Source organism: Xiphophorus maculatus, chromosome 18 (genome assembly GCF_002775205.1).
Source record: "Xiphophorus maculatus strain JP 163 A chromosome 18, X_maculatus-5.0-male, whole genome shotgun sequence".
NCBI classification, from domain to species: Eukaryota; Metazoa; Chordata; class Actinopteri; order Cyprinodontiformes; family Poeciliidae; genus Xiphophorus; species Xiphophorus maculatus.
Genome location: NC_036460.1, coordinates 5,148,182 through 5,164,143, shown reverse-complemented (window position 1 = coordinate 5,164,143; position 15,962 = coordinate 5,148,182). Strand labels below are relative to the sequence as shown.

Below are 15,962 nucleotides of genomic sequence, written 5' to 3'. Positions count from 1 at the left end.
CATACCCGCATGACTCACGGTGCCACAACACTTTGTTAGCTTTAAAGCAAATATATAGCTGGGTGGCTAGTGCTCCACTAGCTAAAAGATTCTGGGGTAACTGGGCTATAAAAACCAGGAAAAATGTAGATTTAATGTTCAAAATAAGGTTTGATTACCCATAATGCAGCGCTGTTAGCTAAGAAACAACTGACATATTTTCACTGTTTAAACATCTTCCAACGCCTCAAAAACCAGACATAAGGAGTCAAATAAACGTTACCGTGTTACTAACAACTACTTTATAAACAGAACACAAACATTTTATTAGTTTTTCTTTTACTTACAGTTCAACCACTTCGAGCTGCTGCCACCTGCTGTTCATAAGGAGAAACCGCATTCATTAGTGGGGATAAAGAAGAGACCAGACTGATTCAATGCAAAGGTACACAATAACTGACTGTTTCCCTAAATTTGTTTCTTGTCAACAGGAGACAAAATCAGTCACAAAATAAGTATGTATGCTATTCTTCCTACTGATTTAGACTAATATGCCTTTCAAGTATTCACTGCCTTATACTGAGTTACAAAAACATCTAAAATTTGAGGTATTTTTTTTCTTTCGAAAAATTTTTATTGTTACTGTAAACATTTTAAAATTTACATTTTTTCAATTATACAGAAATTTTTAAAACTTACAATTTCATCAGTTTAGACTAAAAGAAGCTAAGAACAAGAATTATAAAATACAAAATCTGTGTGTTAAAAGTTGAGCAGGACCGGGGTGACTCCTTCCAAAGTCCGGGGCCGTCCCGTCCTTCCAGACAGCGCTTGGTGCTCAGAGGGGATCCCGCCTTAAAGCTCCTTCCCTCCTGCCTCACCCGGAGAGCCAGGCCGCCGCTGCTTGGACCTCTGCTCGTGGAGCGCCGGCTCCTTCGTCCACGGAGGCGCAGGCGATTCTTCTTGGTGGCTGTGTCCTTGGCGCGCCACCTGCAGCCCTTGATGTTCCTCTTTTTGCTGCTGCCATCCGGATCACAGCCACGGGGGGCATCTGCCTGCGCCTGCTCACCAACAAGTTTCTGGAGGTCCAAGTGGCGTCTTTGATGGTGGCTGGGGTGAGCCACATCTCAGCGAAGTCTTTTTTCTTCACCCTGGGCGATGCAATTTTCAAAGATTTTTTATTGGTCCTTTACATAAATCGCCTTGTCCAATAGGACAATAGTCCAAAGTTTACATTGTCACACCATACCATTGTTAACTCAAAATGGAACACACCAAGACAATACATACATAAAGATTTATAAAACAGAATAAATTAAACCGATTAAAGGAAACAAAGGAGGAAAGCAAGAAACGGAGGTTCGAGTTTGTGTTATTCAAGGTTGTTTCACTATTTTTAATAATTCAGTAGGCACTTCCCACTCGGAGATCTCCTCATCATTCTTTTTTCCTTGACTCCATTTAAAAATATAATCTTTGACTGATGCACCCACCATCTTTATAACATTTGTTTCAATTATTTCATATTTTCTGTATAACCAAATATTTCTTGTTTTCCAAATTGCATCCTTGACACAATTAATTACAATCCACCACCTGATTTCATTTCTTTCCCAGTCCTCCTTAAATAACCCGTACGCTATATTTTCATAAGTTAAAATCACATTATGCAACTTGCTCAACCATGGCAACATTAACGTCCAAACTCTTTTTGCAAAAGGACATGTCCAAAACAGATGTTTGATCGTCTCCTCGTCCCCACATCTAGCTCTAGGACATCTCGGCCTTTTGGTGCAATTTCTCTTGTATAAAAAGTCTCTTGTAGGTAAACATTTGTTAACAATTTGCCAAGCCAAGTCTTTGTGGATATTCAATAAGTTTTTATTATTCACATTTTTCCATGTTTTTATAACTTCCTCCTCGTTCAGTTTTTCAATTGGTGTCAATTTATTGTAAGATACCAATTTATTCTCTATTTCTTTCCTCTTAATTCTTTCCGGTGGGATTTCTTGTAGGCCACATCTCAGTGCTTGTATTACCGTCTGAAATATAGCAGGGTATCTATCTGCAAAGGGTTTATTCAAATTTATTCTTTTGTTCCAATTTTTCAAAACTTTCCTCCCCAACCAGAATCTTGCGAATGGAGCCCATGACGGTTCTGGAGATATATTCAAGCACACGCTCAAGATAGGAGTGATGAACAATGCTTTAAATTTTATTCCTATATCTGGTACCTCTCTCCCCCCTTTTTCTAATTGTCTATACATAATTTCTCTTTTCAGTCTCTCCTGTCTGCTTCCCCAAAGGAAACTAAACATCATTTTTCTAATTGCCGTCATTGTTCTATGGGGCATCGGGAAAGTTGATGCAAGAAAGGCCAGAGTAGATATAATTTCTGCTTTTATTACTAATACTTTACCTATAAAGGATAATTCTCTGTCTCTCCATTGCATCAACTTCCCCTGGATTCTTTGTAATTTAAGTTTCCAATTCTCTGTTTTCATGTCTTTCCCTATTAGTATTCCTAACACCTTTATTGTATCCTTTTTTTCTATTAAACCCCAATTTTCTCTTATTTCCCTCCAATTTATATATAAAATCTCGCTCTTTTGCTTGTTAACTTTCATTCCTGAAGCTTTTGTGAATTTCTCGCTTATCTTTAAACTCTCACTTATAGAAACATTATCTGCTAACAGAAGCGTCAGGTCGTCCATGTATATCGTTAATTTTATGTCTTTACCTTCGTTACCAGGTGGTGTTATTCCCTTGATCATTTTGTTTTCCCTAATAGCGCATGCTAATGGTTCTATTGCTATTATAAATAACAGCGGGGACAGTGGGCAGCCCTGTCTCACTCCTGCTTTAATAGCCAAAGGGAGAGTTATGGTCCCGTTCACTACCGCTACGCTACTACACTCATTATACAAAGTCCTTATCCATCTTTTAAATGTTTCTCCAAAATTAAGATGATCTAAAATTCTTTCTAAAAATTCATGATTTACACTGTCAAATGCTTTTTCTAAGTCAATCCCTAAAATAGCTGTTGAAAGTTACCTTTCCTGACTATATAGGTAACCATCTCTAATCAAGGCCAAGCTGTCCGTCATTCTCCGTCCTTTCACTCCACAAGTTTGCTCCTTCCCTATTATAGTGGTAATCACAGTCTGTAGCCGAAAGAATAAAACTTTCGCTATTATTTTTACATCTACACCTAGCAATGTCAATGGTCTCCAATTTTTCAGATCCGTTTTTTCCCCTTTTTTATATAACAATGAAATCATACCTTGATTCATTGAGTTGGGCAATTTTTCTTCACTTAGTGCTTCTCTGTAGACTTGTAGCAAGGGGGCTTTTAAGGATTCCCAAAATGTTGTATAAAATTCCTTTGGCAGCCCGTCTAGTCCTGGGGTTTTATTATTTTTCATACTTATCAAGGCTTCCGTAATTTCATTAATTGTTATTTCTTGGTCTAGTCTACTTTTTTCCGTATGAGTTAATTTGTTAGTCAGCTTCATTAACAATTCAACCATCTCGTCTTCTTGGGCCGCCTGGTGCCTATATAGGTTCTTATAATAATCGTAAATTTCAGTTAAAATCTGCTGCTCTTCACATTTCTCTTCACCTTTTTCATTAATTAACTTATTTATTGTCGTTGTTGATCGAAATAGTTTTCTAAAAAAATATCTTGTGCATTTTTCATTCTCCTCAAAATGTTGTATTCTACTTCGTATCACCGCTCCTCTGCTTCTTTCATTCATTACTGTCATTAACTCTTTTTTTAGTCTCATTATTTCCTCATTTACTTGAAAACCCGCATGAAGTAGCTTGTAGTATCTTTGAAGTTTAGCTTCTTTTCTTTTTTGCCATTTTCTCTTTTCTTTTGCTAGTCTTCTTCCTTCTCGACAAAAAAATGTTTTTGTTCTATTTTTAATCTCTTCCCACCACTCACCTACTGAGTCATATAAAGGACACAAAGAAGTCCATTGATTAAATTTAATTTTATATTTTTCAACTACTTTTTTATTGTTTAGTATACTTATGTTTAATTTCCATATTCCAAAATTAGATTTTTGGGTGCTGGGAAATTCTATGACACATGTAAGTTGGTGGTGGTCCGAGAAAGGGACTGGCTCAACTTTACATGACACAGGTGTAACTGTGCTAGATGTTAAAATATAATCAATCCTTGAAAAAATTTTCCCGTTGGACCAGGTAAACCCTGCGTCCTCTGAATGTAAAGATCTATAGACGTCCGTAAGTTTACAATCCTTTATAAGGTTATTTAACGCCTGTGAACTTAGGTCTACTCTATTTGTCAAACAGGCACTTGTATTTCCAATTCTTTTCTCCAAATTACAATTAAAGTCCCCACCTATAATTACGTGTCTCCCATTACATATATAATATTGCAAAGTTTGCAATAGAAGTACTCTTTCTTGCATATCCGTTGAACCATATACATTAATTATTCTTATTTTACATCCGTTTTTTTCCATGTCTATTAACAATACTCTTCCATCCATAATGATTTCAATTTTTTCTATATTAATAGTTCTATTATTCAACAATACTACTACTCCAGTCGCTCTGTTTAAATTATCCCCTGACCAAAAGGACAGTCCATATGGCCACCGCTTTTGAAATTTCATATAATTATCCCTAAAGGGTAAGGAACATTCTTGTAGTAAAAAAAGGTCGCCACCATTATTATGTAAGAAATCAAATACTGTCTGACATTTCACTGGGTCATTTAAGCCCCTCGTGTTTATTGTAGTTATATATAACGTAACTATATTTACTTAAAGAAAAAAGGAATCTTATTCTCATATAAGGTAAAATAACCCAAAATAGAAAGTTCCAAACGAAACACCAATCTCCATTAGTCTTTACCTTTTTTCTTCTTTTTCTTTTGTGTTCGCCAAGTCTCCTTCGGTTCTTCCTCTCGTTCCACGCTAGATATTTGGGTAATGTCTGAAAAAGTTACTAATCCTTTCTCATCTAAGAATGGAGTAGGGTTCTGTAGGATCGCTGGCCAATGTTCAAGTTCTGGTCCTCCCGACGAGTCAGTTGAGGGACCTTGAGGTCTTTTCCGTGAACTCGCTTGGTCCCCCATTCCTGGCTCGAAGAGTAGGTGCAGGTCTTCCAATGTCCCTTCGTCCTCCGGGAAAAGGGGGGCCACTGCCTTCCTCTGGCATCTTGTCCTGTAGTTGTTCTTGTTGAGGAAGAAATAAATTACTCGTTGCTTGTTCCAACAATTCTCCGCATTCTCCAATTGTTATGACTCGAGTTGGTTTCTTCATCCCTTCTCCATCCAGCGATGGCGTCTCTATTAACGATCCTGGCTGTTGAAGTGTTTCCGTCGTAATTGGGATCAGCTGATCCCTTTCAGGTTCTTGTGTCACTCGAGGAGGGATCATGGGTGTGGTCCCTCCATTCTCTTTTCTTTGTTCCTCTGCGCTTACCAGCTGTTTTTCTTCATCTGGTTCCGTATTTGTCTCCATTTGTAGTAACTGGTCCCCCAAGTCTGCTCTCTCACTCGTTTCTTGTGAAGCAAAAGTCTTGACTCTGTTAGCATATGACTTGGGGCAACTTTTGAAGGTATGCCCCCTCTCGCCACAAAGATTACAATTTACCGGTTCCTGGCAGTCTTTAGTTAAATGTCTCTCAGTTCCACAGTTTTTGCAATATGTAATCCGGCATTCCGCCGAAAGATGTTGCTGGGAACCGCATCTACGGCAGGTCTTAGGCTGGCCCGGGTAGAAAACATGGCCTCTTATGGCTCCCAACTGGATCACAGGCGGTAGATGATAGATCTCACCTGTTGCCAAATTTCTCTTCAATTGTACGAAGAAGCGTCTGCCGCCAGTCCTGACCCCGTCCTCGTCCTTTAACTCGTATCCGTGTTTCACTGTACACCTTTGCTGTAGCCAAGTTCTAATGTCCTCCATTCGAACTTGTTCAGAGAACATTAGCACTATGATTGACTTAGGCTCCGTTTGCGATAAAGAAGTCATTTCTATATTAGCTAATTGGGGTCTCGTCTCTTTCAATCTTCCAAACGATCCCAAGCATTTTTCAAAAAAGGTATTAGTGGTAAATATTACTTCAAAAATCCTTCTTCCCGGCATAGCAAAGATATAGTCCATCTGTGTTGGTGAAATTCCAAGTTCTTTTTGCAGGATAAGGCGACTAAACTGAAGTCTGTCCATTTCCATATCATTTCTTAAATCAAATCTCACTGCGTTCCTACGGGAACCAGACTTGGCCAGGGATGAAGCCATCTTTCTCACGCATGGTATCTCCCCTGCCAGGTAAGTATGCCGTTCATTCCTCTGGCTGACGATTAGCAACTTCACACATCTGGTTCTGACTCACGGTGGGAAATTAAATATTCGCTGAGTCACTTTAGGATTTAACTAAACACAATCAGAAACTCAGAGAAATAAAACATTTATACAAAAACTCAGAAATTTTGAAATTAATCCCAGAAGTTTTCTAGTGTTTGAGTTCATCCATTTTTGTCTCTGTGCTCCACCAGGTCCGTTTACCAGTTTCAGGACCCGACCAGAACCCCTCGGTGTAAATTACCTTGAGAAATAATGAGATTCGGTTACGTATAAAAACAGGCTTTAATGCCGAAAGATTAATTTCCCCCTTTGCTCTTTGCTACGTTGCAGCTAGCACAGCCTGACATGAATGCTATGCTAGTTAGCATAGCCACAAATGGCCGTGGATAAACGGTTTCACTGTAACTGTAAGATGTTTCTCTGTTAGCAAATTTAGCAGGACAAACATGAGTGATTGACAGCGTTAAGCCCCGCCTCCTGGCTCTGATTGGTTGTTTGTACTGGAAGCACTGGGAGTAGGTGGAGCAGCTGGATTATTTCAGATTATGTCTCATATTTACAGTGGCGTATTACAGCAAATAAAGGTTGAAATAATCAAAATAGGAGTAGTTAATTTCCACTCAGATTTCAAGATTAATCTCAGAAAGTTTTGTGAAAAAATGGACATTTTTGACTTTTAAGAAAAAGAAAAGTAAATAAAATGCCATAAGAATCGGAGGATTTCGGCAGAATTTATTTTTTAATCTATTTTTTAACCCTGTTACGCCTCATACAGATTTTACTGACATGACAACTAAATATGTTTAAAATATGTTACTTAGTGCTGCTTTAATTACTGGTTTTACCAATTAGTTGCTTTTCAAAATAAAATGAGTTAAAAGTAACATTTATTACTATAGTGTCACTTCACTGAAGTAAACAGTTTTAAGGATAAGATTATGTTTTTAATATCATGTATGAATTGCTTCAGACAGTATCACATATTTTATCATTTGACATTAGTACCAGGGGAGAGCGCGAACGCAGTCCCCCACTACCATAAATTGTGCAGTTGAGATTCTCCCATGTGGAGAATTCACAGAGGTCAGATCGCCGCAGTGCAATGGCTGATCCTCACCCTGGGCGATCCACCTACAGGATCATGGAGTCGCCCCTGCCAGGTAAGTATGCCGTTCATTCCTCTGGCTGACGATTAGCAACTTCACACATCTGGTTCTGACTCACGGTGGGAAATTAAATATTCGCTGAGTCACTTTAGGATTTAACTAAACACAATCAGAAACTCAGAAATAATACATTTATATAAAAACTCAAAATAGGAAACTTAGAAAAACTCAGAAATGTTAGTTTATCCCAGAGGTTTTCTAGTACAAAACTTTATAGATTAATATTTTTTAACATATTTTTTCTAAAAAAAAAAACATCTACCTTTCATACTAAGACATTGTCTAGAAGAAGAATAAAACTCAAATGTTAAGATTAATCCCAGAAATTGAAAACAAAGAAAAACTTTTTTTTTGCTAGTATAAAGGCAGGAACAGCAGTAGAGCATGTTGTGCTGATTGATCTTTATATCAGATCCATTTTATATTTATTTTAGACAAGAGGAAGTTTATGTGCTAATTTATTATTTTCGAACCGGCTGGCAGCCGACAGAAAGCTGGAAGAAAGCAGAAAGATGGAATTATTAATCTAATTTTATTTAATTTCAATTCATACACGTTTTCTACTTAATTTTTTAATTTTAATTTTTTACTGTACTTTTTATTTTTTTATTGTCTTTGCTTTCCTTTGTATGTAATCTGGACTCTGAGTCTGTAATAAAATAAATCTAATCTAATCTTAACTAAAGTTAAGTAGGTTCAAGAACTGACATTTCATGGAAATATTCTTTAAAAATATCAGTTTATTTTTAAAGAATTTCTACAAAAACATTTGTTATTAGTTTTTCCCTGTTATCTCTATGAATTTTCTTTTATTTTGAAAATAAATAACTTCATTTTAACATTAACAGTATCAATAGTAAAAATCCTGAACGGATCAGTTTGCGTTTCTCTGTACACTACTTTACCCTCATCGGCCACCGTATGAGAAGCTACACTAGCTGGGGATCCGTTTCTAACAGTTTCGTTCAGGTTTGTAGTTTAATTTTAGACATACATTGTTGTGTTGTCTAACATTTAGCTGGAGGCGAACCAGTGAAGCAGAGGAGAGTTTCGATAAGTTAGCTAGTTAGTCTCAGTTAGCATTAGCCATGCTAGTTAGCAGGCTAGCTAGCAGTGATGTTTCTAAATGTCAGTTTTATCACGTTGAAAACATCCGGTGTCTGCAGGGCAAAAGGCGATGCTGTCGGTCCTTCTCAGATCAGCTCTGCCTAAATGTAAGTGTAACTGTTTATGTTGCCTTATTAACTCGTTTATGTTTATATTGGCTTATTAATTCTTAGTTTGTGTTTTTGAAAGTTAAAAAATAAACATGGAGAGTTTCCGGTCATCTTCTCATGTTTTTATCGGAGTTTAGGTTCGAAAATCAATTTAACAACTGAGAGAAACGAGCTTTAAATTGAATGTAGGTGAAAGGTCAAGGTTAAGGATTGAGTCAAAGTTCTTAGTGTTTTCTTAAAATTAACAAAATATTTTTAATAACATATCTAAAATCAGGTAGACCTTATTCCACGGGTGTCCAAAGTGCGGATAGGGGGCCATTAAAGGCCTTGAAGTGAAGTTGAGCGGCCCTCTGTCACAGTACAAAAATGATCTTCCATTTTTTCTGTTGGTGCAGTTACGCATTTTATAGATGAATTAAATCTGTTAAAAGTGAACGATAAAACACAAAATATTGATCTTTAGTCAGCCATGTTTGATGCAATTATTCGATTTCACAACAAACATCCAGTGACCTTTCCTCAAGGGCAGACTTTAGTACAAATGTTTGGTGAACTGAGCAAAATAAAGCAAGATATTTTTTAGAAAAACGAGCGACACATAATCTGTTCTTGTTGCTGAGAATAAAAGAAAACAACTAACGTTTAAGACTTTAATGTTTCAAATATACTGTAAGATAAAGCAGTTTTTTCTACCAAAATATGACCTCCTTATTGTACTTTTTTAAAATTATAGTTGTCAAAGTAAAAACAGAAAACTTTTAAATGTATATGTTTAAAAAAGAAAAATCAAAGTACTGATTTTTGACTCAAATGTTTTGCTGCTTTTTTCAGAGTTTTATTTCTTTCATCATAAAAACAAAGTTGAATAATAGTTTACGTGAGAAAAATACAAATATTATTCCATAACATAATGAATGAACTGAAAGTAACAAATAATCAGCAGCAAATCTATAAAAGGAATGAATAATTTCACATTTAGAAACTATTTGTGCCCTACTAGCAAATATTTTCACAACCATAAACAAAATATGCAAAGAAAAAGATGGGAGGAATAGTAAACAAGGTTTTTCATTTGTTAAAATATAAGTGAAGCAAAACACCTGAGTGGATTTAAACTGATCGGACTCAGAATCCTTTTGTTTTTGTAAGTTTTAAAACATGTTAAACTTTACTTAAAGGCGGCGCAGTTTGTCTCCTCAGCTGGGTCAAAGGTCAGCTTTTCTCTGTGAATGAATAATGAAATGCTTTTGTCGTTCAGACTGCAGGTTGTGGCGACCTGGCCCGGTCAGAACCATGTCGTCCTCAGACGGGCCCACGGCGCCGTTCACCACGCTGGCCGTCAGCCGGCCGGCCGAGTCCGTCACGCACGTCCAGCTGCACCGACCCGCCAAGCGCAACGCCATGAACAAAGCCTTCTGGAGGCAAGACGAGCCTCCAAACACTCAGCGCCGCCTTCAGTTTTTCCAACATTTAACTTCCGAAAAATCTGGATTTTTTTTGTTAATTTTCTTTCCTGGGTTTCCGTAGTTCAGGATGATGTCATCACGCCCAGGGCGGCCATCTTGTAGAAGTTTTACAGCTTCTATTTATTTGGACTCTGAATTCTTATCAACTCTTTGACGAAGTGTTAGGCCAGGCTGCGAGTTTTTGTTTTTTATGTTTAATTACAAGAGTAAAGGAAGAATATTGCAATAATTCATTCATACGACAATAAAGTCAAAATAATGCGAGAATAAAATGTTAATATTACCAGACAACAGTCGTAATATAAAGAGAATAAAGTAATAACTTTATGATTAATCAAAAGTGAAATGAGGAAAGTGGAGCATCTTGTAAAGTTTCACAGGTAACGGCTGAGCTGGTCACGTTACGTCCTGAAGCTTTTCTCTCATTAAAACAGTTTTTCTGGTAATTTTAAGACTTTGTTCTGGTAAAGTTGCGGCTCTATTCCGGCACCAATTCTCTGTAGTTCAGAGAGTTAAAGGAGTAGTTCAGAGAAAGGAGGATTAAAATAAAACTCGCTTTCTGAGAATATTTTCCATCATTTCTAATTTCTCTTTTACATTTTTCTTTTTATTAATAAAATCAGAAATCAAATTTAATGTGAAAAAATCGGAGATTTTTTTTTTGAGCCACATTAAATATCGATTAAATGGAAAGTAGAAGTTTGTTATTGTTAAATATGGCGCATATCTGCCAGTTTAGTGTAGTAATTTTTAATTTATATCATAAATGTTCTTTTTTTTAAAAAATATTCTGTATTCAAATTGGGTTTAGAAATTATTTTCAACTAGCAAAATATTAATGTGGGAAACCCTACTGGTGCAATCACATTTCACAAGCTTCCCCAAATTCTTTAAGGGTGGTGTATTTTTTTCCTTCCACTCAACTTTACTGTATTTGACGTTTTCACAGTTTTCTAAAGCAGAGACACTGAATCTTGGGTTTTAATTCTTTAAAAGGCTAAAAATAAGTCATTCATCATGAATTTAGTTAATAGTTAGTTTTTTTGAGACGATCTTTTGATCATTTTATTGTTTTGTTACAAATGGAGGTTTTTCCCGTTGTAGTGAGATGGTGGAGTGTTTCCAGCAGATCTCTGATGACCAGGCCTGCAGGGTGGTGGTGATTTCTGGAGCAGGGACGATGTTCACAGCAGGTGAGCGTCCGTCTGTCTGTAGACGGGCCTTTAATAGAAATATGTTTATGTAACTTTTCATATAAAATACATAATAAACGGTGACATGCAGAAAATACTGAGATTAGTGCAAACATTAGCTGCAGAAATCTAAGAATCCGTTTCCGGTCTCTGAAGTTTGCTTCTTTAAATACAAAAATCAATCTGCTCCAGTACGATGGCGCATTAATGCCACTGGAAGAGTACATCCATCCATTTTCTGTTCACCCTTTGTCCCTAATGAGGTCGGGAGGGGTGCCGGTGCCTCTCCAGCTACGTTCCAGGCGAGAGGCAGGGGTCACCCTGGACAGGTCGCCCGTCTGTCGCAGGGCAACACAGAGACAGACAGGACAAACAACCGTGCGCACACACACTCACACCTAGGGAGAATTTAAAGAGACCAATTAACCTGACAGTCATGTTTTTGGACTGTGGGAGGAAACCGGAGTACCCGGAGAGAACCCACGCATGCACAGGGAGAACATGCAAACTCCATGCAGAAAGACCCTGGCCGGGAATCGAACCCAGGACCTTCTTGCTGCAAGGCAACAGTGCTACCAACTGCGCCACTGTGCTGGAAGAGTACATTTCTGCCAAAAACAGCTCACAAATTTTCCAAAAAAAAAGCAAATGAAAAAATTTGAGATGAATTTCAGAACATTTCTAGAAAAAAAGGAAATGTGCAAAAATCCAAATTTTAAGACTAACAAAAAAAGTTGGAGATTTCAGAATTTCAAATGTCACAAATTTTTCTAGAAAATTTCTGAGACTTAATCACTGAATTTTGAAGTTTTTGGCAGTAATGTCCTCCTATATTTCTATCTACGAAGCCCCTGACAGGCCAGTGTAAAAATCCCTTTAAGTTTTGGATCTACATTAAAAATCGAGTTACTTTATTAGTTTAATTTTAAGTCGGGTTGTTTTATCGACAATTTTGGTTCACGTGGAAAACGTTTGCGCTCCCCCTCCTTAGTGGATGAAACTGAGATAGGAGTAACAGACAGATGGCCACTCTGAGGTTAAAAATAAACAGCCTCCAGTTTGGCGGGCACCGCTGACTCTGGGTGGGCAACAGCACGATGCCGCCTCCGGGTTCTAATCCTGTCTGACCTGCCGCCGTCCAGGGATCGACCTGATGGACATGGCGGCCGACATTGTGCAGCCGGAGGGCGACGACACGGCGCGGATCGCCTGGAACCTCAGGAAGCTGATCAGGAGGTACCAGGAGACGTTCTCCGTCCTGGAGAAGGTAAACGCTGCGAGAGAGGACCGGCGGTCAGAAAGGTTCATCAAATGCCCAGTTAATTTCTTCTTCTTCTCCTCCAGTGTCCAAAGCCAGTGGTGGCGGCGGTCCACGGAGCCTGCATCGGAGGAGGTAGGACGCCATCAAGATGGCCGACTTTAAAATCCAGCAGCAAGAAGCGCAACAAAGACATATCACTGCTTATTTTTACCTGATCAAAGAAACCTTCAATTAGATTTAACTTTTTTTACAGTTAAATTTACTTAATCTGAAACCGCAAACATATTAATTAATTTGAGTCATTTTATTCAGGAAAGAGAAGGTCCGTTGTTTTTACTGGTCCTTCACTGTAAAAAGTAAAATCTTTCCAAGTATTTTTAGTCAAATATCTCAGTACGTTTGAAATAAGACAAAACTAACTTACAAGTAAGGTATAGGAGCTTGTTTATAGTTAATAATTCATTAATTTTGATGAAAAAGTTCTAGCTCCACTGCCAAATTATTTCACTTATGGGAAAAATGCCTCACTAAGTGAAATAATCTGAAGGTTTTTTCTATCAATATTGAGGAATTTCTGGCATAAAGAAGCTCCTAAAACTTTTTGAAAAATTACTTCTGTCAGTTTTGTTTTATTTCAAGTCTACAGAGATATTTACACTAGAAACTAGCCTGAAAATACTTTAATAATTGGTTCTTCCTGCAGGCGTTGACCTGATCACAGCCTGTGACATTCGGCTGTGCACCCAGGACGCCTGGTTCCAGGTCAAGGTCAGAAAACGGATCAGAACTCAGTAATAGTGTAAATGTAGCCGGAAATCTGGAAAACAAGCATTTTTATGTTTCATCCACACAAAAGTCAGTTTAATATTTCTAAAAAAACAAACAGACTGGAGATTTGAGAAAGCTGCTTTGTGTTTATATGAAAAGGCTGGACGGTGTAGAGGGGCCTCGGTCAATAGGAAAGAAAAAGAAGAGCAGTAAATTTCTGCCAGAAAATGAGAAATTTTGATAATTCAAAATTTTCAAGAAGAAATAAATTTCTGAACTCTGGAAGTTTAAAATTTGCTAGAAAAAGAAATCTCAAAAGTTTTCTAGAAATGACGAAATTTTCCAGTTTGAAAAGTCAAGTTTTTGGCTAAAAACTAAAAATAGATTTCTGTGATATTTCTGAGATCAAACTCAATTTCTGCTTAGCAAATTTTCGACTTTTCGATCATGGAAATGTCTTTGTAGAAAGTTTCTGACTTTAATCAAAATCTGAGCATTTTTTCTAGCACATTTGACTTTTCAAACTCAAATTTCTTCATTTTCAAGCAAATTTCTGAGATTAATCTAAATATTTTAGATTTATTTTTAGAAAATATTTTAGATTCATCTCATAATGTCTTTCTATAAAATAAAGACATTATTTTAAACTCAAATTCCATTTTTTCCTGAAAATCTCCAAGAGAAACCTAAAAAATTCTGGTGGGGCAGAAATTTAGGATCCTGCGCATTGCATTCTGGGACAAATGATGCGCTAATATATCAACATATCGCTTTGACACAATTTCAAATCGTTTTGTGTTTTAATTACTTTATATTCCGATAAAGTATTTAAAAGTAGCTTAAGCTGCAACTGATCCTCCTGGCGCCATGTTTAATTCCTAACAGGAAGTTGTGGTTGTTTTGAAGCAATCTGATTGGCTGACAGGTTTTAGCTTTGTGCTGCACTGCCCCCTATGGGTTGGCATGTTTAAAGCAACACGGAGTGGCGTATTTGTGTGGATGAGAACTTTTCGGAAACCATTCCAGCTTCTACGAGTTTTTCCTCTAATATGTGGCAGACATGTTTGTTTTGTAGAGACTGAGCTACGTGTGGATGAAGAAACATCAGTTTCTCTGGAGTTTTTTACTTTTTGAACTTCCCTGTTAAAGTTAGCAGCTCAGTCTTGATGGTTGGGAAAGTTCTGAGCGGTTCCGTCTGATCCGAACTGTTTCCTCAGCGTCTCCGTCTCGGTTTCACAGGAGGTGGACATCGGTCTGGCAGCGGACGTAGGAACGCTGCAGCGGCTTCCTAAAGTGATCGGCAGCCGCAGGTAAAACCCAACCCGGTTCTGGTCGTCCGGTTTCGGACTCGGCCGTGTTTATTAGCAGGAACCCTGAGTTCAAAGGTCACGTGTGGTCTGTGCAGCCTGGTGAACGAGCTGGCTCTGACCGCCAGGAAGATGTACGCTGACGAGGCCAAGAGCAGCGGACTGGTCAGGTAAAAACCGAACGTTAAAAATAATGGATGTGCAACAAAACATCAGTTTAAATATAAACAACTGAAGGCAAATATAAACAACCGGAGGCAAATATAAACAACCGGAGGCTGTCCAAATACTGTCAGGTAAGTACTTGGACAGAGACAACTGAGTTTTTATCACTTTAAAAACTTTTCTCATATTTTTTCCCCAGATTTTATTTTCTGTAAATTTGACATATTTTCAGCGATCATTATTTTGTGATTCCCGTTTTAAGCTGCAGCCTGAACGTGCTTGTTGTTGCTGCAGCCGAGTGTTTCCAGATCAGGAAGCCATGATGGCCGGCGCGCTGGAGATGGCGGCGGAGATTGTGGCCCGCAGCCCGGTGGCCGTGCAGGGAACCAAAATCAACCTGATCTACTCCAGAGATCACGGCGTCACCGAGGGACTCGACTACATGGTACGACACCCTGCTGCTTTTATTTACAAACATTATCCGTTCATCATATTAAAGTTTATAATAATGTTCATTTGGCCTGTTTATCTTTATTAGTTTTATATTTTTATTTTAGTCTTTGGTTTTAAATGAGGTTTTTTTGCATTTTGTTTTATTAGTCAATATATTCAGGGTAATTCGTTTTATTTTGTGTAATTTTTTTTAAAGTTCAAATCAGATAATATTCATGTTTGTTTTTTTCATGGATCTTTTTTATGTTGAGTTTTACTCTTTTTACATTTATCGGTTTTAGTATTGGTTCGTGCCGATCGTATAAAATAAAACCCTGGCTGCAGTTTCTGCTGTCTGGTCTCTGCAGGCGACCTGGAACATGAGCATGCTGCAGACCCAGGATGTGATGAAGTCGGCTCAAGCCGCCATGGAGAAGAAAAGCCCCAAAGAGACGCTTTTCTCCAAACTCTGAGCCTCACTGCTGACGGTTTTAATCTCCAGATTATTCTCTTCAGCCACCAGATTAACACCGACCTCCTGGATGATCGCTTTGGGTTCTCTAATCTTTATAACTTTGGTTTCTTTTTGCAAACCAATTATGTTTCTTTAATAAACTCATCTGAATGAATGTTTATTTTGCCAAACATTAGTCTGAGC

The 15,962-nt window shown here is 37.8% G+C and overlaps 1 protein-coding gene and 1 non-coding gene across 2 annotated transcripts; one reads left to right on the top strand and one right to left on the bottom strand.

The window, feature by feature from the left end:
- Positions 1 to 7,331: 7,331 nt before the first annotated feature.
- On the bottom strand, positions 7,332 to 7,494 carry LOC111612087. Its single transcript, XR_002754394.1, has one exon. It is a non-coding gene; the product is annotated as a U1 spliceosomal RNA (small nuclear RNA).
- Positions 7,495 to 8,360: 866 nt separating this feature from the next.
- Positions 8,361 to 15,933, top strand: ech1 (enoyl-CoA hydratase 1). Its single transcript, XM_005796846.3, has 11 exons — positions 8,361 to 8,461; positions 8,659 to 8,706; positions 9,971 to 10,133; positions 11,283 to 11,371; positions 12,514 to 12,638; positions 12,716 to 12,764; positions 13,336 to 13,400; positions 14,640 to 14,710; positions 14,806 to 14,877; positions 15,167 to 15,317; positions 15,673 to 15,933. Exons 2-11 carry the CDS (start codon positions 8,670 to 8,672, stop codon positions 15,775 to 15,777), a joined length of 927 nt encoding a protein of 308 aa, XP_005796903.1. The 5' UTR covers positions 8,361 to 8,461; positions 8,659 to 8,669; the 3' UTR covers positions 15,778 to 15,933.
- The last annotated feature ends 29 nt before the right edge of the window (positions 15,934 to 15,962 follow it).